The sequence below is a fragment of the Lepisosteus platostomus genome, chromosome 2 (assembly GCF_059453375.1).
Source record: "Lepisosteus platostomus isolate fLepPlt1 chromosome 2, fLepPlt1.hap1, whole genome shotgun sequence".
Lineage (NCBI taxonomy): Eukaryota > Metazoa > Chordata > Actinopteri > Semionotiformes > Lepisosteidae > Lepisosteus > Lepisosteus platostomus.
The window spans coordinates 67243961-67266811 of NC_142612.1; the positions used below are offsets into that span (position 1 = coordinate 67243961).

Genomic DNA, 22851 nt, shown 5'->3' on the forward strand with positions numbered 1-22851 from the left:
TTGCGTGGACACGTGGATTCCCGGTAGGGTTTTCACAGGTCGTGGACAGAGACTGATGATCTCAGCGCTGTTTTACCCACTTTCTCTTGTGCGCCCAAGTGATTCTAACATTTATACTCTACATAGTGCTTAGTAATTTTCACCATGTCATTTAGTCATCTGGTGCATCTCATATGATTCACCCCACATAACTGAATTGAAAAAAAAATGACAAAAGAAAAGAACGCTTCACTACTGTCTGAACCTTTATTTCTTTACAGCATTCAAGTCCTGTGGGGGGAGGCAGGGAAGGGACATGGGCAGCTGTCTCACAAGCAGTACTTAGTTCACTACAGGTTTAATCCAGAACTGATCCAAAACACACAGCGATGGGTCCTCTCTCTCTCAGAGGTCGGTGAGCCAGTCACCACGGAGGAGGGGTTACGTGACTCAGGCTGCAGTAAGGCTTCAGGTAGTGCCTGGCCGCGTTCCAGAGCGAGTCGCTACAGGGGGCCCCCAGGTGGCTCTGAACGGTGGGCATCAGGGCAGTGTAGACGCCCAGGGGCAGCAGGAAGCCCAATCCCAGCAGGCCTGCAGACAGCGCCGCCGTCTTCAGCCTCACGCACCTTTGCCACAGCCTGCTGACACAGAAGCTGGACACACTCATACTAAACGCGACACACTATGCAACCCTGTCCTTCACAGGTAAACAGACTAGACTTATGTCAATGCAAATCCAGGTGCAGGAAAAAAAACACAATTCTGAAACCACAGACAGCAATGAAAAAAAATTAAGTAGGATTAATATGTTACTACATTGCTTTTCTCCTGTGAATGGCACCCAAGCAGACTTTGTTAGAGGTTCTGTGTCAGCCATGGGCTACAGAATTCACAGACAGCTTTTAAAATGCTATTGCTTTGCACAGGGCAGATGGAGGTACAACAAAACTTTCCTGCCTCTCCCACACACAGAATAAGGGATAAAATTGGTCTCACCTTCGAAATGGGCCACTGACAATGCCAAAGTCATCTGCTTCTTCATCTATTTTGGCTTCCTATGGTAAAAAAAAAAGACTGAATATTTAATTCAGTCTTTGCAATCACACTTCATAAAGCATAGTAGTTGAAGTAGGTAGCTGCGTCAGCACGCGTAGGCTACAAAGGAACAAGAGAAGAAAAGAAACACAGCGTTTCGACTGTGGAGCCTGCTTCAGGTGTGAGGTGTGAAGAAGGCTCCACAGCCGAAATGTTGTCTCTCTTTTCAGCATGGAATAAACCTTTACGTGTTCCTCCAAAACAGCAAGTAGTAAGGCCTACTAAATGCTGCAGCTGCAACTCCAATGACAGCCACAAGATGGACCCAAAATTCAGTCTGAATATATTACACTGAAGGAGCCAGCAAACATGTCACCCTGCAACTCACAACTGGCAGCCCACTGAAGCTAAGCGGGTGTGAGCCTGGTCAGTACCTGGATGAGAGACCTCCTGGGAAAACTAAGGTTGCTGCTGGAAGAGGTGTTAGTGGGGCCAGCAGGGGGCGCTCACCCTGCGGTCCATGTGGGTCCTAATGCCCCAGGATAGGGGACACTATACTGTAAAACAAGCGCCGTCTTTCGGATGAGACGTAAAACCGAGGTCCCGACTCTCTGTGGTCATTAAAAATCCCAGGGTGTTTCTCGAAAAGAGTAGGGGTGTAACCCCGGCGTCCTGGCCAAATTCCCCATGCCTCCTAATAATCCCCCTCTATGAATTGGCTACACCCGATGGCAGGTGGAGCGACGCGCCGGCTGGAGTATTCGCGGTCGCATTTAATGGCAACGTCAGCTCAAAGATTTGGTTCAAACCACCAAATGGAGACGGGCGTGCCGACAAGCGGACCCTGCTGATGCAGGATTAATGCAGGATGAAGACGATATTACACTGAAGGAGCCATGGTAGCTCAGTTGGCAAGCGATGTAACTTGCTCTTATTCCTTCCAGACGGAAAGCAGGCTGTGTGGACCTGGGAGCCAAGTGAGTACCGGGGGTTAATCCTTCCAGGAGTAACAGGCTGGCCGGATCACATCACCTCCAGTGTTGGATGGTTGAGAAAAATGGTGGCCCTTGCCCCCATTCCCCCATGGGCCTCTACGGCCTGAAAAGGGGACCTAACCTAAAAAACGTATATTACACTGATAATTCCTCACCTTTGTGCACTGTTCTAACTCGTAACCTAGCGAGGGTTCTGAAGCAACATTATCGTTGAACCCTCCCAAAGCAACGCTTTCAGCATTTCTGAAAAATAAGGAAAAGAAAATAGACCAAATTACTTAATTTAATCTCCAGTGTATCACGAGGCGTTCGTTCAGACAGCACTCGTGATTTCCAGGCTCTAAATACTTCATTCGGTCACTCTTACTAAACCGTATTTCACTACATACGTTTCCTCTTCCAGGTGGGGAGCCACACTATCTGCACAGCACCGATGCTGTGCGAGTGCTGGTGTGGCACCTGCACTTTCTTTTCCTGCATGACTGTGCTTGCCTTTTAATTTCTCTCATAATTTTACCTTACTTGCTTGGAACCACAGATTTTCTTTCCTTTCGTGTCTGCGCTTAATGTAAAGTAACTCCATCACTCTGGACAAGAGCATCTGCTCAGCAAATAATAATAATACTCCTGTCAGAATTTTGCTTAGGTGTTTTCTACCTAGTGTCAGGCAGACCTGACGTTTGAGATCGCCACTGAATTCAGCACAAATGGCCAGTTGAGAACCAAAGAGAACCAAAGCAATATCTTTAATTGCCAAAGCTTTGAGAGTAATGCTGTTTCAAAATTCTTTAGGCTGTATGTTTCTACTTATTGACTAGTTCATTTTTCTAACAGGTTCGTTTTCATTGTCCCTTTAAATTAATCAGCATATTTATAACATAAACATGCAGTTAATTTGTCAGTCATGTCATTGTGCATCTGTGTATTGTACTTAGTAACAAGGATATATCACTTATCAGAATAGTTATAGTGCAATAATATTGCGAAAATGTGAACATTTCGATTAATTTTCATATGGATCCATTTTTGGCCATTGATTCAGGTCAGCATGCCTGTTTCTCAACTAAATCAAAACGTCAAATGAAAAAATATTTTTCGACATGGTACTTTGCTGAGGGATACGGGCTTATTAAATGTAATAATAGAAACAGTGTTTATTGTATTATTTTTATGAAAATGAAAAGTTGTGCTGCAATGGCAGCTGGTGAATGTTGTCATTACACAAAAGCTCACTGTTGAAATCATATACATACAGAGCAGCTTCCTGTTGCATTTCAGCAAGCTGATTCTGTAAGTCCTTCACCTTGTCACGCAGATCCTGCAAAATAACAAAATAACCAGCAGCCATTCAAAATTCCACTGTCTGGTTTTAGTTCAAGCCTAAAAGTCACATGTATTCACTTACAGCGCATAACTGCATTAACTCCACATTAAGGTCAAGCAGACCTTTTGTAACTGCAGTTTTAAAAACATGTCTGGCAAGTTTATGATTTGAAGTTTCTTTTATTACATTCAAGGAAATGTGCTATGAAAGTTATTTCAAAGCATGAACATTTACTTGTGTGTTTCTTTAATATATTCAACAAGCTTCCTGAAAATTGAGAACAAGGCTCCTAAAATACAAGACAGGCTACAAACAAAAAGAGGTCATTTGGCCCATCTCAATCATTTTATTGTTAGCAGCTTCACATTTGATGAGTTCTCTATTTTTTCATAAATGATTACACGAGTAAGCTTCGACCACATGATGTAAGTTTGATCCATTCCCCCACAATTCTTTGTATAAAGAAACATTTCTTGTTTTCAGTCTTCAATGGCCCTTGCTGTTGCTGCTAATCGTGAAGAGGCTCCCTTGAGAATTGACTTGCCAAGTATGCAGGCATTCTGAACAGCTGAATCAAGTCCTTCCTGTTCCAAGCTAAAAAGACTCAGTTCCTTTAGTCAAAGTATCATATTCCTTTATAGAGGAAAGTTCTCACGAGACATCGCTGTGCAAACTGCAAGAAGTGTAATGCTTGCTGAGTATTCACTTTCTTGAATTGCTCATGCTGAATATGTACCTGCACAACTGAAGAGTATTCACTCAGTGAATTCTTCAACTGCTCAATCACGAAATCTTTCTACAACAGAAGAAAAATGCAAAGTCAAATAACAGTACAGCATTCGGTTTAAACAATATACTGTAACAGGTGCTCTTAGCAAGAAACAAGAAAAATATTTGCCTGGAAAACAGCAGAGATATTCAGTCTGAATTCATTAAAAATCAGCAGTTGCAATGATCTCAAATATATTTGCTCTTTTTCCAAAAAAAAAAATCTTATGCAAAACTAGAAAACGTCATGCTAACCTTGACCAGAAAAATTAGCTCAGAGTCTATCATCTTGTGCTGTCACTCCAGACTGCTTTCCAGAAAGAAACCCAAGTCCCACAGACTGGGCCACAACCTGCCTGCTCTACAGCAGAGAGAGCAGCAGGGAGCACACCCCACTATTCTTCCACTTCTTCCAGTAGGTCTCCCCAGAGGCTGTTGTACCATATGAGACATCCTGACTGCTTGCTGGCTTGTAGTGGTGTCAGAGAAGGACACCCGTCCTCTAATCAGCACTGAGTCTCCTGTCTGAGGCTGAGTAACCCGTGATGTGTTACTCTAGCTGGTCCCCAGTGTGGAGTTGCAGCTGGGAAACTAGAGACTTATAACCCCAGGCTGAGGGTTCCAATCCCAGGTGAGACAATACTGGTCTACCCTTGAGCAAGGTACTTCAAGTTCCTACAGTCAGATTACTCCATTTTGCCCTGCTGTATAAAAAGGAACTCTCTACGAAATCATGTAGATGAGAATTTGCATTTGATTTATCCAGTCAAATCATTGGGAAACTAACCATCTATGTTGTTGAAGCCGATATCCTGACTTCGTCCAAGACACAGCAGGATGAAGTCTTTGAATCATTTAGCAACCAAATGTCCTAGACAGACTGAATAGTTTCCTGTCATTTATAACCCTTTTTGTCGTTTTTTTAAAATGGGTCAAATCCCTTATTTTTAAAAGATGCCAGGGACAGAATGTCCTAGGAAAAAGAATGCAGTACTTCCAACCCATCCTAACCCCCTCACGAGCAGGAGGCTGGCACAGCTCTGCAGCTCCCCCTGGCTGTGAAGAAATGAAGAACACTGGCAGTTTGGAGAGCCCTGTCTGCTACTGCAGCTCTGCCACAGTGCCCGTCAATAACGCTCAAATAAATGGTAAATGCTACTTCAGAACCCATCCAAAAAACTACAATTCTTTGACATTTTATCCAAAGAATCTTGGGTGGTTTCAGAGACCCACCCAAGCAATCTACTGCAAATTGAACTTGGTAAAAATAGCACCAAAAAAAACCCAAACAAAAATATTCCAGGGAGGTTTTTGACTCGTTGGAAAATGTGAAATAAAAAATGTTTCCAAAAACATGGAAGACTGGTTCCTAAAGCCCACTTACATTTCTCTGTGGGCAAAAAGCGTGGCTGAATTTAAATTTAAAAAAGTTACTAATCGCCCTCATATGGCAACTCCCCAAAATTAATTTTTAATTAACTTAGGCACTCATATTTTTTTAAACTCTCACTTAAGAGTTGAACAGAGTTCTAGAGGTGAAAGAAGAAAGTTTCAAGAGAAAACAATTTAGTAAAAAAAGGGGGGGTCAGATTACATTTTAAATCTCAGAGGATCCATAATTCCTCAGGTGAATTTTTCTCACAAAATCTGACAAAGTTGGGTAAGAAAATTCCTCTTTTTCAGTTGTGTAACAGCACAGAACAACCCATAACCAAAAATGTCAATTACAATAAATGAAATGCTGCAATAGATCTGTTGATTTACAGATAATTGCTCTGCAGAATGAAAATAACTGGTTTGAATGAAAAAATACAATTCTAACGTATTAGAATTAAACTCGGACCTGAAACATTTGGGTCCAACTGCTTTTCATTGTTAGATACTGTTGCTGTAAATGTACCTTAAATGTTTCAGATTTAAGTAAAATGTTTTACAATTTTTCCTTTAAGAGGAAACACAATTAAAACATGCCCACATAAAAAAACAATTTCATTTGCAAGTAAATATTTGTAAACCATACCCAAATACTTAATAATAAAAAACTACATTTCATGAAAGCATAATTTTATTTACCTTTAAAACAATTTCATCTTTTTGGTTTAGAGCCAGCCTTTCTTCTTCTAGTTGGTTCTTAAAAAAACAAACAACCAACAAGCTTTAAGGTTTCAAAGCAATGGTTACAAAATGTGACAACAATCAGAAAAAGCCCACTACTAATAGTTCTAATTGAAAGGACACAATGCCTCTTAATATCAGACAGATGTTGATTAAATTTAAGTAATGCTACACAGCCACCCTAAGATACCACAAACCTGGTTTACATAATTACCATCATTACATGAATATTTCGTCTGTTGTCCTGTGGCATCTGGTTCCATTAAGTTAATTGTGGCTGTATAAATTAACCAGCTTTGAATCAGATAAAATGTTAAATGCTATTTTAATAATGATATTACAGTACATCCGGAGATACCTAGTAGCTTATATTTCATAACCTTTATTACATAACTAAAGTTAAGAGCAAGATAAAAAGAGGTAAATAAAATCCCTGTAGCAAATGTAATATAATAGGATCTTACATTCTGTGCATGTTGTTTCTGGACTGATGTAAAAGACACAGAAGACAACAGGCAGCAGACCCCAGTAAATGATTTATTAAGTTAAAATCAGTGACATCAATAGTACCTCTAAAACCTTTAACATACTGCCAAGATGGATAATTTTCTTCTTATCCACTTCTCTTTCTGACAACATATTAGCCATCTAGAATATAAACACATATATATTTAGTTTCTTCTTTTTATGCATTAATACATAAAGAATACACAAACATACTGTAATACAAAAAAACCTTTCACATAAAGAATAGTATGCATACTTTATTCTCAGTAAAGTCTATAGAAACATTAACTGGTTTAGAAACATTAACTGTGAAGAGACCAAACTGTTTCAAAGCAACATTCCCACTAACATTTGTATTTTTCTGTTTTTTTTTACTAATGTTTGATAAAAAAGTCAACAATAAGGTGTTCCAAAAGCCCACTACAGAAAAACAAACTCTCTGGGACTACTCACAGGTACACTGCATAATATGAATGCACAGGAAGAATCAATGAACATGATACATGACACTGGTAAATCATGAAGTTGACTATTGATTTAATTTATACGTACCTCATCAGTAACACAATCAATTTTGTCTTTCAGAATTTCATTTTCCCTTTCCTGTCATGGAGAAGAAAAATATACAGTTGTTGCAAATGAAAAAATAGATGTTCTGTCTGTCTCCTGCCACCTCTCACAAGGCCAATTGTGTAGTTTTTTTCCCCACTATAATAAATATAAAATCTTTGCCCCAAGGCAAGTTGTATATTGATGGCAGATTACAATCTAAATTCTGAAGGCTATTTTCTTCCTACCAATACTATTAAACAACATGTTAGAAGACACATTCAGAGATTGCTTGGAGAGTAAAAAACTAACGGGAATAAAGAACGTTAATTCATGGGAGGTATTTCTGTGACTTACATCAACAGCAAACAACTGAATAAGAAGCACATACTTTGAATACTGTGTTTGAGTATGAATCATGATTCAGTTACCAGTTGTTTGACACTCATTTTTAACTTGGTATTTGTGATGCTTGATTCCGATAAGGCACTCCGCACTTCCTCTAGCTCATCTCCGAGCTCCTCAGCCTGAAGGATGGATTGTTTTATACTTCAGGTGTCATTTTCACAAACACACAACACGAGACAAAGGAAAGACAAACAAATGCAGCACATTAAAAACACGACTCTTGGCAATATATGAACTGACAGTACAGGATCACTTTTATTTCTCGGTACAATTCACGTGTAAATGTTCCAAGATTTCCCCGTTTAAGAGCTGTTATCCTCTTTTCAGAAAGCAAAACCATCCAAATAATTTAAGAGAGCTTCATGTTTCATTTGATTTTTACTTTTTTTTTGGTAAGAGGCACTTTCTCTAGCTACACTGGCCTTCCTGCGGATTGACATCTGATGTCTGACTGAAAACGACAAAAAAAAAAGGCATATTTCTTAATAGTTCTAGAATTTCCAAGAAGCAAGTTTAAATAATAGTTTTACCTCTTGACTTGCTTCTTCAAGGCAGTGTTTTCACTGCGGAGCTGTGCATTAGTTTCCTCTGTCATTTCCATGGACTTTTGGATCTCTGCGTTCTCCTCAGCGAGCCGGTTTCTGGCATGCACCAGTTCGGCCATGTTGTAGCTCTTTGATGCCATGCTCCTTTTGGGACAGACATTAAAACAAAAAGATGCCAACTTTGAGATATTCAGAAAGTGTGGCTGAATAGAACAAAAAAAACCCAACTAAACAGTAAGATTACAAGCAAGAATTTTTTGCCAGACCACATCTGAAATGTATTAGACATTGCTTGGCATACAAAAGAATACCAATTAGAGACTTACAAATTAGACTCATTAACGACTTTCTCTTTTTCTGTTAAGTGATCGTAGTGACAATCGTTCTGTTTATCTACAGAAAAAAAGAGAAACACCTTAAGTATGAGGACAGAATACCTTACAGTACAAAAGATTTTTGGCTGTATTTTTATGTTCCCATTGAATCAAATTACCTACAAACTACTAAACATTCTAGATGGGCTGAATGAGCATCTCTTATTTCTAACTTTTCTTATGTTCAATGATTTTTCATGGGTGATCGATCAGGCACAAAAAAGTCAAAGAGATAAAACTGTTTTGAGGCAAAGGCAAAACACTGTGAGCAGGTTATTAGATGGTAAATGAGCAATTTCAAATAACTACCATTTTCTAGCTGATAGATGCTTTCGATGGTCTCTAAAAACCTACAAAGGATGACAGAGAAAAGGCAGACGCAGTTAAGCAAAATGAAAACCTTTACCTCCCCGAATCTGATTTTATGTGCATATGGTGTACAAATGTCTCTTAGCACTTCATACTTAACTTATACAGTAGGTCACCAAATACAATTGGTTCTTTAACTAGCAGAACTAATGGAAAATTACCAGTGGATCTAGTGATAGTGATTCAATTCAATGATTTTCCAACGTTTCCATCCTTGGTATTACTCTAGCCATCGCAGATTAAACCTCAGTCGACTCTCAGGTACAGTATAAGCTCCAGCGCTGACTGTCATCTCCAAACAATAAGCAACTGACTGGCTACCAGAGGTTGCCTGACTTTACAATGGACTGAGCTTGTTATGTTACAGTACTGCTTCTAATCTCAAACGAAATTAATGAATCCAAGAAACCTCTTAAGAGCATCTTAAAAAGTGTTCCGTGAGGTAAGAGCACTTGAGATCTTTCACGATAGCTGTAAATCAATTTCCCTATGGGATTAATAAAGTATTATCTATCTATCTAAAGGCTACAGCAGCATGTGAATTTAGATGTACAGCTCCCAATGACCCCTGTCCCCCCCGTCACCTGCTCTCTTTGATGTGGTTCACATCATTCCCATTCGAATCTGTGTCCACAATCTCTTCCAGCAAACAAAGACGGTCACTGCCATCCTCCGTCACATCCTTCGGGGTCTCGAACGTTCCCAAAAGCAGGACTTGTCCTGGAAACCACACGGCATTGAAGGGCTGGCTGTTTTTCATAGGACATGTTTGCAAGAGAGAGACCGTGAATATCGAAAGGGTCTGTATTTAACATCTCTTCTGGGGGAAATCGGTACAAGGCTCCGGAGAAAAGACAGAAATCGAACAAACTTAAACTACGAAGAAGATGGAGTCGATTCTCACGGCCAATCCTCCCCCCCGATCATCTCACAGTGTAAACTGTCCCTTTTTGATGTTACCAAATGTAAACAAAATAAATAAGCAAAGAAAAAAGTGGGACACCCACCCTCCATAATTTCTTGCACACTGTGAACATGATATGTTTGCCATGCCATGGTTTTTTGGGCAAAAATATTGATAGCTTATAATGAATTATTGTGGAGTGATGTGCCTCATGTCCATTTAAATTTGATCCATCTCATTAAACAGCACCTCGGTAGTTTTGGGTGTGCATTCGTTTCCCTTTTCTGAACCAAATGAAGACACATATTCAATACTTGCCACTGGGTTGTTGGATGGAGACCGGTGCCATAGTACAACCCTTTCTGTCATCAGAAAGATTTAGTTTTGAGAGGTCAGGGGGCAAGTTTTGACGGCAAAGATGCTCCCAGCTGCCCGGGTCCTCAGCTGGGTGCCGAAAAGGGCTCTCGGCATGACAGGCCTGCAGGTCCTGGACTGATTTTGCCGGTCCTCCATTCCCACAGAGCAAACCGATCCGGAGGCGACGCGTCTCAACCGGGAAAGAGAAACTTCGGCGGAACATCCAAAACACTTCTTGATGCCTTGCGCTTGGAACGTGAACGACGCCCTGTCGGATGCCAACCTGAAACAATTTCAGCTCACAACGGTTTTTAAAATCCTCACAACCATCGAAGAAACTGGATTTCTATGACATACCCCTTGTCTTTATGACGTTAATACTGTCTGTGACTGTAACGTCATAACTAATAACAATGTCTCCCTACCCACATCCAAAAATAACTAATAACGGTGTTTCTTTGCCTGCTACAAACATAATACGTTTTTATCATCGACCTACGCGCAGGGTACGACTGAGCTGGCATAAAGCTTTTAATACATCCCTCAAATTCCCAGATGCAAACAGAACTAAACGTCTTACTTCACAACGTATCTTACATTTTCGGGTTGTATTTGTCACTCGGAACTGCCGTAACGACTTTTGAAGTCCACCTTGTCGTGAACTTAAGTAATCGGTTTAATGAATTCCGCTGTGCTTCACTGCATCTAAAATGAAAAACATATATCAGAAAGGCCAGAACTATTCTATTAATAACCACATTCAAAGACTTGCCCATATGGATTTAAGTTAGCTGTCACTTATTTACTTTAAAATACATTGAAGATGAGTTTTAGGTGTTTTATTTTTAACTTTCAATGATGGAACACAAGGCCAGGGACTTTACATTTTTTACAGCGAAACAGCCTGACCAAAAAAAAAATTCGCAAAACTCACAAAATTCCCTAAAGTGGTAATAAAACATGAGCAGTCCTAAAACTGATCTGGTGCACTGTTTAATCTAAACTGCCGGTGTACGTGTATGTTATTCAGCGATAACTAAGTCAGCGACCCTCGTATTTCTCGATTTCCCTGCCTTTCACTCCTTGAAAATCCCAATAATGATTAATGGGTTTCATTAGTGTTTCATAACTTGTTATTGGATTACTTTCTGTTTGATGTAGGATAAGAATATCAATCATGCAATCAGTCGCTGATATTTAATAGCTATCTACCACACAGCACACTACCCCTCCCTGCCTTCACACGTACACGGTTTACAGGTTACGTGAGAGTTGAATACTGGGGGTTGGAGATGTGAATAAGGAGGAAACTGAGAGGAGGCCAGTTTTTTTTTTCCTGTAACAACCTTAGATATGCCCGTGATGAGTTGTTTCCGCGCAACGCAATTTTCCTACATTTCCAAATTCGGGCATTAAGAGTCTGAAACATGTTTCGTTTATTCTTTTCTCTTTCTTATCGTTATTCCATTTAAGTATCCGACTCTAGAGTTCTGAATGCATTTTAAGATTTGCGCAGTTTTTGGCTTGACAAAAAATCAGTAACTCACGTTTCTAGCTTTCCTCCTGTGAACTTCCTGTCGTCTCCACTCCATTGCATTGCATTGCATTCGCCAGTAGGTCTGCACGGCCATTAATAAAATAGTTATAAATAATGAGGCTTTCATATTACCAGGGTACTACAAACCACTGTGGAGGAATTATTGCGCTTGCAACTAATTCTGTCTCTGGTCAGTAAGAAGAGAATATTATGGGCTGGTCTTCTGTTTTGATCTATACACTGAAACCCGTTTATTAAAGCCTTTAAGATTAACACAGTGTATTTCAACGTGGTACATGAGACCAGAAGCTCACAATACTATCAAAGTCAATTTAAGACTAACACTAGATACTTTTAGAGTGCACGAAGTGGGTGCAGAGCATATTAAGAATATGAACTCAAAAAAAAATGTTTCTAAAAAGTTGACGAACCACGATAGCGGGATTAAAGCGGATTTCAGATCACTTTGACCAAAAACGAGGCATTTACCTCGTGATAGGTGACGTAAAGGGAGTGCTGGGAGAAACCCCACCTCTGACGGCTTCGGGCGTGTCTGTTGAATGTAAAAACTGGGTTTTGGTTCGGTCGTGTGATGCCTACATCCGTGAGGTCGATACGGACAAAGAGCTGAGTAGTGTGAGGTGCTTCGTATAGAATGGGCGCTGAGAGCCAACACGGGCCCCAGGGAAGACAACCTTTCCTGGCCCCCTGCGTTGTAAAATTGGTTTTAAATGTACCGGAGTGATAAACGTCAAAACTTAGTAAATGACCTTGTTAATTGCCGAAGGGATGGCCGTTTCAAAAAGTCAGTAATTGGAAAAGTGCAAACATTGTCCATGATAAAATAATAACAGGACAGGCCAAGGCCCCTTCAGAGACCAACGGGCCCCAGAGTCACGCACCCCCCCTCTCGTCAGGCCTGGCTATATCGTCCTGCAACTCACAACTCCGCAGCCCACTGACGTGAAGCTGGCAGGTGCGAGCCTGGCCAGTACCTGGATGGGAGAACTCCTGGGAAAGCTAAAGGTGCTGCTAGAAGAGGTGTTAGTGGGGCCAGTAGGGGGCGCTCACCCTGCGGTCTGTGTGGGTCCTAATGCCCCAGTATAGGGATGGGGACACTATACTGTAAAAATAAAAAAGTGCCATCCTTCAGATGAAACGTAAAATGGAGGTCCTGACTGTCATTAACAATCCCAGGAGGTTTCTTGAAAAGAGTAGAGGTGTTACCCCTTTACCAGTCATGGCCTCCTAATAATTCCCATCTATGAATTGGTTTAATCATTCTCCTCCCCACTGAGAGCTGGTGTGTGGTGAGTGTACTGATGTACTATGACTGCCATGGTATCAACTACAGTAGGTGGTTGCAGCACATTGGTGGTAGTGGAGGGGAGTCCCCATTATTTGCAGAAGGTTCAAGATCAGCTGTGAAAATGCAAGTAGTACAAGCAATGCTCCTGGCCCTCCTCCCTCTTTTGGGTGCAAATGGTCAAACATTTCACACAGGAAAATGTCCTAAACCGCCAGTTCAGCGTAACTTTGACTTAAGCAAGGTTTTTTTTCCTGTTTTTCATGAACTGTTGTCACTGCTAAACTGTAGCTAATACTACCACAACCACAATTACAGAATAACAAAAAGAAAGGAATTATACAAAATTTAATAGAAATGATCAATGGAAGTATAGTAATGCAGTGGTTAGCATTGCTGCCTCACAGCACTGAGGCCTGGTCTACAGATGCAGACAATGGTGCTATTTGCATGGAATTTGTCTGTTTTCCCTGTGTTTGCATGGTTTTCTTCTGCATGCTCTGGTTTCCTCCCTCAGTCCAAAGACGTGCTGGTAAGTTACTTGGCTTTTGGTAAAACTGGCCCTGGTGTGAGTGTGTGCACTTCTGTGTCTGTGTGTGCCCTGTGATGGACTGGCGGGACAACCAGGGTGTAACCTGCCTTGTGCCCATTGCTTGCCAGGATGACCTCCGCCACCCCCATGACCCTAAATTGAATGAGGCATCATTAAATGATGTGTGGATAAATTCTCACCACTAAATCTGTGCAAACTCTTTTCTGTTTCAACAGTATCTTGGCAGGTGGTATGAGATTGAAAAGCTCCCTGCAATTTTTGAAAAAGGAAAGTGCAACCAGGCCCCTTACACACTGGAGAGCAATAAACAAGTTCAGGTTTTGAACCAAGAAATTCTGTAAGGGTTACTCTTTTACTATTCATGATTATGATTATGGTTTTTATTGTTGTTATTATTAATTATGCTAATCCCTTATTGACAAGCCACATTAAGGATTCATCAAAATGAATTCGTGTTTTTTTAAATTAAATACAAGGGTGGTGTTCATCCTCATCATTACATAATTCATAAATATCACCACTAACATTATCAAAATACTATTTCAAATACTATTTTAATCCTCGAGAAGGAATTGTGTCTTTTTATAGGCCTGATGGCAAGCCCAGTGAAATTGTGGGAACGGCTGAGCTGAAGAATGCAGCTAACACAGCCATACTGGAAATGACAAGTAATAGGTTTATTCCCTGCTGAAAAGGTGAAGAAGGCCCCACGGCCAAAACGTTGTGTTCTCTTTCTTCTTTTTTTCAGCAGGGAATAAACCTATGACTTGTTCCTTTGCAGCCTACGCATGCTGACGCAGCTCCCCACCTGAAATACTGGAAGTGAGCTTCTTTGGAGGCAAGTCCCAACAGTAGCAGAATCCTAATAGACAAGGATAAAGTGAAATGAACCAGAGTCCAACCCACATTTTACTTTGAGGGCCTCACGTTGACTTTGTGCGATTTCACGTAAGCCAGTGATATGAAATGGTGACAGAAGGAAGAGGAAGGGCAAGAGGAGACCACCTGTGAAACGCAGTTGGCGCTTCACTCACAAACTCACTTCGCGGTACTTGTCGGCCAATCTGTCCTGCCTAACTGTCAGGAAGTGCTCCGGGAGCAGATCGGTATCGCACACAGGCGCTCTTGGAAGAATCTTACAGTACGGGGCAAGGACGCATGTGAAACGGAAGCTGGCAGGTCAGACATGACAAAAATGACAGTTCTACTGTAGTTACAGTTACACTGCATGTCAAACTCTTGTCATCTCATAAGGCATTGCTCTGTTTCAGGGGAGCGGCTCAGCCCATACTGGGTGTTGTTCACTGACTGTGACAGCTACTCGCTGGTCTATTCCTGCGCCGATGTCTTGGGCGTCTTCCACGTTGACTTTGCTTGGATTCTCAGCAGGTCTCGCACTCTCCCAGCAGAGACCATACACCGTCTGAAGCTCCTTGTCTTCCAATGGCATAGACACAGCTAGGACGACCATGACTGATCAGACCGACTGTCCCAAGGATATGTAAGGGGTTCATGTCCCTATAGAATATGTCTGGAATTGTATCTGCTTATGTATTAAGGAAGAAGCCACATTACTTTTTTGCTTGTAATTATGGTTGCATTTCTATGAAGTTACAATAAATGGAAGAGAAAACCAACAGAGCCAGCATCCATTTCCTTTATTTCACTTTGGGCAATACGTTAAACACATATTATCTGTTTCTTGATTAGACTGTGCTCAGTACTTTTACCACAACCAAAAAGTAAATTTAAAAAACATAAAAGCGTCTACAGCATAATTTTCTAAGACATGTAAAGCCTTGCTATGGATTTCCGATGCTTTGTAAGAAGAGTTACTAAATAATTGAGTTGAAATGAAATTGTATCCTCTTAATGTTAAGCCCGGGCGGGGAGCGGCTGGCAACCTGCTGTTGCCATGGGAGACCGTGACCTTCTCGCGAGCGCGCGCCCTCCAGTCGACTCCGTGAGAACGAGATCGGGCGACGTGTCTGTCCGTCCGCCTTCCAATCAGGCGGCCAGTCTTCCAATTAAGCTCCCAATTAAACCGCCTTTTAAAGGCTCAACTTTCAACTGCCCTCTTGCTCAGAAAGTGAGCTACTGAAAGCTGTCTGGCAATCAGCTCTGTAGGTATAATTTCCGATTTCTAAAAGGCAACAACAACAACAACAACAACAACTAAAAACCCAGTTCTGCACAGACCAGGAAAAGATGTCTCGTCCTCGGACAATCGTTGTCCAGCTGCCCTGCTGTCTGGTTTTCTGGGCTGCCCTCATCCAGCTGGCCCTGATGCCTGGTTCTCCAGGCAGGCCTCACCCAGGTGGGGGCTGCACGTGGGTGGAGGTGGAGGGGAGTCCCCATTACCTGTAAAGAGCTTTGAGTGGTGTGTCCAGACTGACCAGCCTGCCCGCGCTCGTAACCCCCGACAGCCTGTCTACTGTCTCTCGCTGCTTCCTCGCTGAATCCCAAAATCCGGCGCTGGGGTCTCACCCTGACAGCCTGCCGCAGCGCTGCTCTGCGCAGAAAGGCTTCAGATTTCATAACCACGGAGTGCAGTGTGCGCGCACTGTGGGTGGATGGGCATGGCAAATGCATCGTCTTTTTTCTTTACTTTCCAGTGTGAAAGCTGTAATTGTTCCTTAAAATGTGCAACTCAATCACTTTTCTTATGTTCATTGCATTTCTGGGTTTTTGTTCGTTTGAAAGACTGGACTGGCCTCAACTTGTTACAAAAGGAGACGGAAAGTGAAACTAAAAACACAATGTTACAAAACCGCCCAAATTTACATAACCCACAACTCTACAACAGAGTACTACACAAAGGAACAACAATAAGCTTCTGACTTTTTATTCTTATGAAAGGTGAACGGCACAAATATATCTGGTTATGAAACAACCAAAACATTCATTTTATCACTTACAGGGTTATGTTCTGTGTGTTGTAATAAAACAATAAACTCCCTAAATGAAAGTATTTTTAAAAATCTTCTTACTGAGGCTGGTACAGACATTAAATATCTTTTAGTCAAATATTTATATACAGTATCTCAAAACGGAAGAATAAAAGAAGACAGGAAATTAAATCGAAATTCCTTCCCTGCTGCTGAAATATGCAGAACTCTGTCTTACAGTACACTGAATAAATAAAATAAGCAGCTGGCTGCAGATATCACAGACACAACATTTAACCTCAATGACTGTTAGATGTGTTAGAGGTTAAGGATTAGGAAATATTTCTTAACTCCCCCATGTTTTCCAGAAACTGGTTCAAATGCACACAAAGCAAAACCAATGTTTTATAACATGTGAGCAATAGCACGACTGTTTTGTAACCTGCATTTCGGGAAGTCTCATGACATTCAGTTTGACTGAGCATCCACATTATATAAGGACGCGCTGCTGCTGTAGCAGACACTGCAGCTCGGCTCAAGTAGCGTCTTGTCCTTCGTAATCTGATCTCGGAGAGACTGCTGTTCCGTGCAGATCACTCGGCTCGCTGCATATTCTACACGGCCTTTCTACCAAGCTTTACGGACGGGTAAGAATCTCGAAACAATACACGAACTACAGTATTTCAGCATGTGATATAGCATAACATTCTGATCCCGTTCTGTAAAGTGTGACAGTGTTGGGTTTTTTTTTTAATTCCTTTTTTAAAAAGCTTGTTTTATGACGGTCTTTTGCTAGATAAGGGTGTGATTGTCTTCTAGGACTCGACACCTGCATGTTGTGTTCTGCCCTACTAGCCACAGATAAAAACACGGAGAATTCACCACCGATTTGGCTGCTCAGAATGAAAGGTGTCGTCGTGTTAAAAGCACATATAAATTAGAAGCACAAAGATCGTAAAAGTAGACGTTTCTTTTAGCCAAATGGATCTGACGCTCCATCTGACATTAAGAAACTATCTTCGTAGTTTTCACAGAATGCTTACTTCGAAAGTGGTGCGGGAATTTCAAATAAAAAAAATCTAACCGCTGTGTTTTTAGTGTGACTAGAAAGATAGTTATGACAGGTATGAAAGTTAAAGTTCTATGGTATATTGCTGTGACACCACTAGTAAAAGGAAGGCTAGTAGCGTTCGGGTATTTTAGTTTGTCATGTTCCTACAGTATATAGTTATACTGAAGCAGCCACGGTGATGCAGTGGTTCTCTCCGTGTTTTTGTCGGTTTTTGTCGGGTGCTCTGGTTTCCTTCCACGATCCACTTAATCGACTTACTGGTAGGTAGGCTTCTGTAAAAACTGACACTGGTGTGAATGCCTGTGTGTCTGTTGTGTCCTACGATGGACTGGCGTCCCATCCAGAGTGTACCCTGCCTTGTGCCTGTTGCTTGCTGGGATAGGCTCTGGTTCCCCCCTGACCCTGAATTGGAAAAGCAGTTAGGAAATGGATGGATGTTCTTATAACAGGTATACTTTATTAGAATGAAATCAAGTGCATCCTTCTAACTATTGCATAATGCTCAAACACGTTTACATTAAGTTACAGATCTTCATTGACTATACTAAAAACATTAAAAATAAGATTGGAAATGAAACTCACTTTTTAATCAAAGACGTGGTTTATTATTAGTTAGCTTGATAGAGAAATCAGGTGAGACAGAATGGGTGTTTCTAATGGTTTACAAATGAACACGCCATATTTCATCATGAAGATGTTTTTAAAGACATACAGCATTTATTTCCCAGACTATTCTAATCCCGGTTTAATTTGATGTGGTGTAATGCAGGTAATTTTAATTACTTAACCAGCTGGTTAAGTAATTTTCGTTCATTTCGTCAAAAAATCCCATTGGGATGAATCATTAATAAACACCCCACCATAATCTTATTTTGAAGTTAAGCCAACCTCATCAAATTACCAGAAGGGTTAATGCATGCGAGTTGATACATTTTTAGGAAATCACCTTTTGTCTGCTGCTGATATCCACCCATAAGAAGATATGGTAGAAAGCCCAGCTAGGAATTCAAAACACAAAGAACTTTTGTATGAACAACTCTACAGTGTGCTGATGTTTCATTCAGTCGGAAAAACTGTCTCTGCCTTTGAAATTTAACCACTATCTTTTCATTGTAGCATGGCACATTAGTTCACTCCACTAATTAATAAAAATAATTGCTTACACTTATATAGCGCTTTTCTGGACCCTCCACTCAAAGTGCCTTAAAGGTAATGGGGATCCCCTCCACCACCACCAGTGTGCAGCCCCACCTGGATGATGAGACGGCAGCCATAGTGTGCCAGTACGCTCACCACACACCAGCTATCAGTGCGGAGGAGAACAGAGTAATGAAGCCAATTCATAGACGGGGATTATTAAGGGCCAATGTAAACTTTGGCCAGGACACCTGGGTTGTAATCCTACTCTTTTCGAGAAAAGTCCTGGGATTTTTAATGACCACAGAGAGTCAGGACCTCGGTTTTACATCTCATCCGAAGGACCGCGTCTTTCTACAGTATAGCGTCCCCGTCACTATACTGGGGCATTAAGAGCGCCCCCCTGCTGGCCCCACTAACATGTCTTCCAGCAGCAACCTTAATTTTTCCCAGGAGGTCTCCCATCCAGGTACTGACCAGGCTCACGCCTGCTTACCTTGAGTGGGCTGCCAGTTGTGAGTAGCAGGGTGATATGGCTGCTGATGTAAAGCTTAGTTAGGATTTGTAGGGATCATGCTTCTAAAATGTAAAAGTGTAATAGATTATTATTTATTCATGATCTGAAATTGTGCAAATAGGCACAGTACATTTATTGCATTAACCCAGTTTACAAGAAGCACTTACTGTAGCAAGGGGTATTGTCTGAGCAAAAAAAAGTATTAGTCTGAAACCTCAACAGTCCACTGTAGGAACATGTGAACATTAAACATAATAGGTTCTTCATTTAATTGCAGCTTTCAGTGATGATAAGCACAGGAAAATCAATCATTCAACTTTCACTTAACTAATGGATCACTCACTGTGTATAGTAGAACAGGATGATTTTTAATAGCTCTGTTTTCTGATATGTGAGTGTTTTATCATGAATTGTTTTGTATTATAATAATTATAATTAACAGATGGGGTTAGCATTGCTGCATTGCAGCGCTGGGGCCCCGGGTTCAATTCCCTTAGGCCTGGGGTGTCCAGTAGACCTGGGGTGCTGTCTGTGCGGAGTTTACATGTTGTCCTCACGTTTGCATTGGTTTCCTCCAGGTGCTCTGGTTTCCTCCCACAGTGACATGACATACTGATTGGTTAACTGGTTGGTTCTGGGTATACTGATCATGGTGTGAGTGTGAGTGTCTGTGTGTGGCGTCACATCCTCGGTGTACCCTGCCTTGTGCCTGTTGCTTGCTGGGATAGGATCGGGCTCCCCTGCAGCTCTGAATTGGATGAAGTGGTCAGAAAATAGATGGATGGATAAGTAATAGATTCCCACTTCACCTATCAGTATATTTCAGTGTTGTAATCAGAAAACTGTTGAAAGAATATGTCACTGTATTTTTGCAGTGTGTTATTGCCTGTGGACATGAAGGCTCTCCTTGTCCTGTTCCTGACCCTGGTGTCCGTTTCTGTGACCAGAAGCCAGACATTCCACTTGGGATCCTGCCCAGATCCGCCTGTTCAAAAGGACTTCAATCTACAAAAGGTACCCTGCTCATGATCACACAGAAATAGAGTCATGACACTACTTCCAGCTGTTTTTCGAATATCACAGGGGGTCTATTATCTTTGTGAAAATTATGGTACATTCTTCAAGCAATATTTGAAAGAATAACTAGGAATGTATTAAATGCTGTGATTTTACCAATCACTAAATTTGCCATTTGCTGTCCTACATTAATTTCAGGAAATTTTTCCTTTCCATATATGCCTTATAAAATTATCAGGTGGGTAGCTGCGTCAGCATGCATAGGCTGCAAAGGAACAAGTAATAGGTTTATTCCATGCTGAAAAGAGAAGAAAGAAATACAACGATTCGGCTGTGGAGCCTTCTTCAGGTGTAAGAAGGAATACATTTCAGCATAGAATAAACCAATTATTTGTTCCTTATAAAATTATGTATCAAGGAGTTTTGTCTGCTTTAATTTATACATTCTGTTGCTGTTATAGTCCAAAGGCCTGCTTTAATGATGCACTAACTAACCTCTGCAGATTTAAATGGCCTTTTCTGGAATTTTGTGCTATCCCTAATTCTCTTTTCGGAGTCTGAACAGCATTATGGATGTACAATAAGCTGAACAAAACAGGTCGTAGGATATTGTAATACAGGGGTGTAGAGCTCCAGCCTCAGGGGTATGTTGTGTCTTCGTTTTTCTTCCACCTGAGCTCTTAAGCACCTACAGTAATTGATCTACCTGTAATTATCAGCCTGGATCCTGTTATACACCCAATTAATTGTGTAATCCTTTTTACAGTACCTTGGGAGATGGTATGAAATTGAGAAACTGCCAGCGTCTTTTGAAAAGGGAATCTGTATTCAAGCTAATTATTCCCTCAGAGCAGATGGTAAAGTAAAGGTTTTGAATGAAGAACTCATGTAAGTATCTGTTTTATAATCCGGGGGTACCCATTTCCATTTCAGGTCCTGCAGGGCTGCACTGTCAAGATTTATAGGCCACTTAAAATCAGCAGTACCAAGATCAGAGAAGAGCTGGGAAACCGCACCAGTTTAGACAAAAACAAATTAAGCCAATAATTAGTTTAATTGTGGTGTTAAGAACTCAGTTAGAAAGAATGACAAAATTCACTAGAGTACCTCCAGGACTGGAACTGGGACCCTACTGTATGTTCTGACCTGAATGTATTATTTCTGAAATGCTTTAAATATACACTAAAAGAGTCTTAAAGACCAGCACTGTTTATATTGGTTTTCTAACTGAATGTATTATTTCTGAGTGCTTTATCTTTGAAATGCTTAAAATACACACTAAAAGAGTCTAAAAGACCAATACTGCTCATAAATATGCACATATGCTCAGCTACTGTCAATAATGTGTTTGTGTAAGTCAAACCTGTCCTTACTTGTTTTAGAGATGGCAAGATAAACTCAATTGAAGGGAGTGCTGTAGTAAAAGATGCCAACGAACCGGCAAAACTGGGAGTTAGCTTCTTTTTTTGTAAGTATACGAAGTGGGTGTCTGACAGTTGAAGATTCATGCACAAATGTAGACTAATTCATAAGAGGAAGAAAGCAGTAATAAATACATCAGCTGAAGCAGCAGAACGCTCACCAGACACAATCCAAAATTAGTTGTTTTGCTACAAATTGTTTTCAGTTGCCAAATATAAAATCGTGGAAACAAGGACTCTCCATAAATAGTTTCTAGTAAAAAAGGTGCTTTTAAATAATTTGGCTTGTTTTGCGTCAAAGGACCAACAAATCTAATTTATTCAGCAAAAATTCAGAAATTTAGAAGCAAATTTTATCATACAGCAAACGGGCACCGAAAACTACCTGTCTGGTTCCCATCAGGTTGCAGTCAATATTTGTTAATTCAATGAAAAAAAACGCTGATAAATATTAATAGTTGCATTTGTGGTGATAAAAGAAGATGCTTACCTCTCTTTGAAACTCTGTCTGTTTTTTTTTTTTCTTCAGTTCAGCCATACAGTCCATACTGGGTACTGTCTACCGACTATGACAACATCGCTCTTGTCTACTCCTGCTCTGGTGTCAAGAGCCTGTTTCACTTCGACTTCGCCTGGATCCTTGCTCGCTCTCGCACGCTGCCTGCAGAAACGATCGCCGCGGCTAAAGCGCACTTCACTTCTCATAAAATCGACATTAGCAAAATGACTGCAACTGTGCAAGAAGGCTGTACAAATAATAGTTAAATAATAGAAGAGGTAAATAAATGCCTGATCTAGTTCTCCAATAAAACAGGATGTTGGTGTACAAGCTTAAATGGTTACTAGACAGGGATGTGTGCACGTTTGTTTGGAAACGGATGAAAGGAAGGTCTCAGTTTAGCTGAAATTACTAGTCGGTTCTTGATGTGAATGAGACCTTAACTGAAAATCCAGAAAATCCTTTTATAACTATGCATGAAACATTATATCTGTATTTATATGCATAACAGAATACCATATGATGCTGTTCAGAGTAACGTTTTCCATGTCTAATTTGTGTGATGACAATTCAGTTGACAAAAGATTATAACCTGTAATGTAACTGTACTTTCCTCAGTCTGAAGTTGCTGTTTACACTGCGTCATAGAAAAATAAACTTTTAGTTAACAAAGCA

General features: G+C 40.8%; 3 protein-coding genes across 5 annotated transcripts; 2 read left to right on the plus strand and 1 right to left on the minus strand.

The window, feature by feature from the left end:
- Positions 1 to 227: 227 nt before the first annotated feature.
- LOC148676863 (uncharacterized) lies at positions 228 to 12162 on the minus strand. Of its 3 annotated transcripts, XM_088614615.1 has the most exons (16): positions 11777 to 12162; positions 10810 to 10934; positions 10191 to 10512; positions 9553 to 9688; positions 8909 to 8949; positions 8552 to 8618; positions 8211 to 8369; positions 7704 to 7821; positions 7276 to 7326; positions 6787 to 6864; positions 6175 to 6231; positions 4070 to 4129; positions 3263 to 3327; positions 2165 to 2252; positions 976 to 1034; positions 228 to 632 (listed from the first exon to the last, which is right to left on the minus strand). In XM_088614615.1, the coding sequence occupies exons 3-16, from the start codon at positions 10450 to 10452 to the stop codon at positions 404 to 406; spliced, it is 1470 nt and encodes a 489-aa protein (XP_088470741.1). In that variant the 5' UTR covers positions 10453 to 10512; positions 10810 to 10934; positions 11777 to 12162; the 3' UTR covers positions 228 to 403. The 3 variants fall into 3 exon arrangements, with proteins under 3 accessions (XP_088470741.1, XP_088470757.1, XP_088470750.1); XM_088614631.1 differs by lacking the exons at positions 10810 to 10934; positions 11777 to 12162 and having other exon boundaries at positions 228 to 617; positions 10191 to 10776; XM_088614624.1 differs by lacking the exons at positions 10810 to 10934; positions 11777 to 12162 and having other exon boundaries at positions 228 to 620; positions 10191 to 10776.
- A 1052-nt stretch (positions 12163 to 13214) lies between these two features.
- Positions 13215 to 15286, plus strand: LOC148676864 (apolipoprotein D-like). The gene is made up of 5 exons (XM_088622842.1): positions 13215 to 13316; positions 13841 to 13962; positions 14214 to 14293; positions 14589 to 14804; positions 14897 to 15286. The coding sequence occupies exons 1-5, from the start codon at positions 13215 to 13217 to the stop codon at positions 15085 to 15087; spliced, it is 711 nt and encodes a 236-aa protein (XP_088478968.1). The 3' UTR covers positions 15088 to 15286.
- Positions 15287 to 16982: 1696 nt separating this feature from the next.
- On the plus strand, positions 16983 to 22851 carry LOC148676865 (apolipoprotein D-like). The gene is made up of 5 exons (XM_088614657.1): positions 16983 to 17160; positions 20115 to 20253; positions 21023 to 21144; positions 21639 to 21724; positions 22207 to 22851. Exons 2-5 carry the CDS (start codon positions 20134 to 20136, stop codon positions 22440 to 22442), a joined length of 564 nt encoding a protein of 187 aa, XP_088470783.1. The 5' UTR covers positions 16983 to 17160; positions 20115 to 20133; the 3' UTR covers positions 22443 to 22851.

Coding starts and splice junctions, on each gene's coding strand:
- LOC148676863 (XM_088614615.1), bottom strand. CDS start 10,452: ATGTTCCGCCGAAGTTTCTCTTTCCCGGTTGAGACGCGTCGCCTCCGG. Junction 6,865..7,275: donor TTGATTGTGTTACTGATGAG/GTACGTATAAAT, acceptor TTTATATTCTAG/ATGGCTAATATGTTGTCAGA. Junction 633..975: donor GTCAGTGGCCCATTTCGAAG/GTGAGACCAATT, acceptor GAGTGTGTCCAG/CTTCTGTGTCAGCAGGCTGT.
- LOC148676865 (XM_088614657.1), top strand. CDS start 20,134: ATGAAGGCTCTCCTTGTCCTGTTCCTGACCCTGGTGTCCGTTTCTGTG. Junction 21,145..21,638: donor GTTTTGAATGAAGAACTCAT/GTAAGTATCTGT, acceptor TACTTGTTTTAG/AGATGGCAAGATAAACTCAA. Junction 21,725..22,206: donor GGGAGTTAGCTTCTTTTTTT/GTAAGTATACGA, acceptor TTTTTTCTTCAG/TTCAGCCATACAGTCCATAC.
- LOC148676864 (XM_088622842.1), top strand. CDS start 13,215: ATGCTCCTGGCCCTCCTCCCTCTTTTGGGTGCAAATGGTCAAACATTT. Junction 13,963..14,213: donor GTTTTGAACCAAGAAATTCT/GTAAGGGTTACT, acceptor GTCTTTTTATAG/GCCTGATGGCAAGCCCAGTG. Junction 14,294..14,588: donor AGCCATACTGGAAATGACAA/GTAATAGGTTTA, acceptor AGCCAGTGATAT/GAAATGGTGACAGAAGGAAG.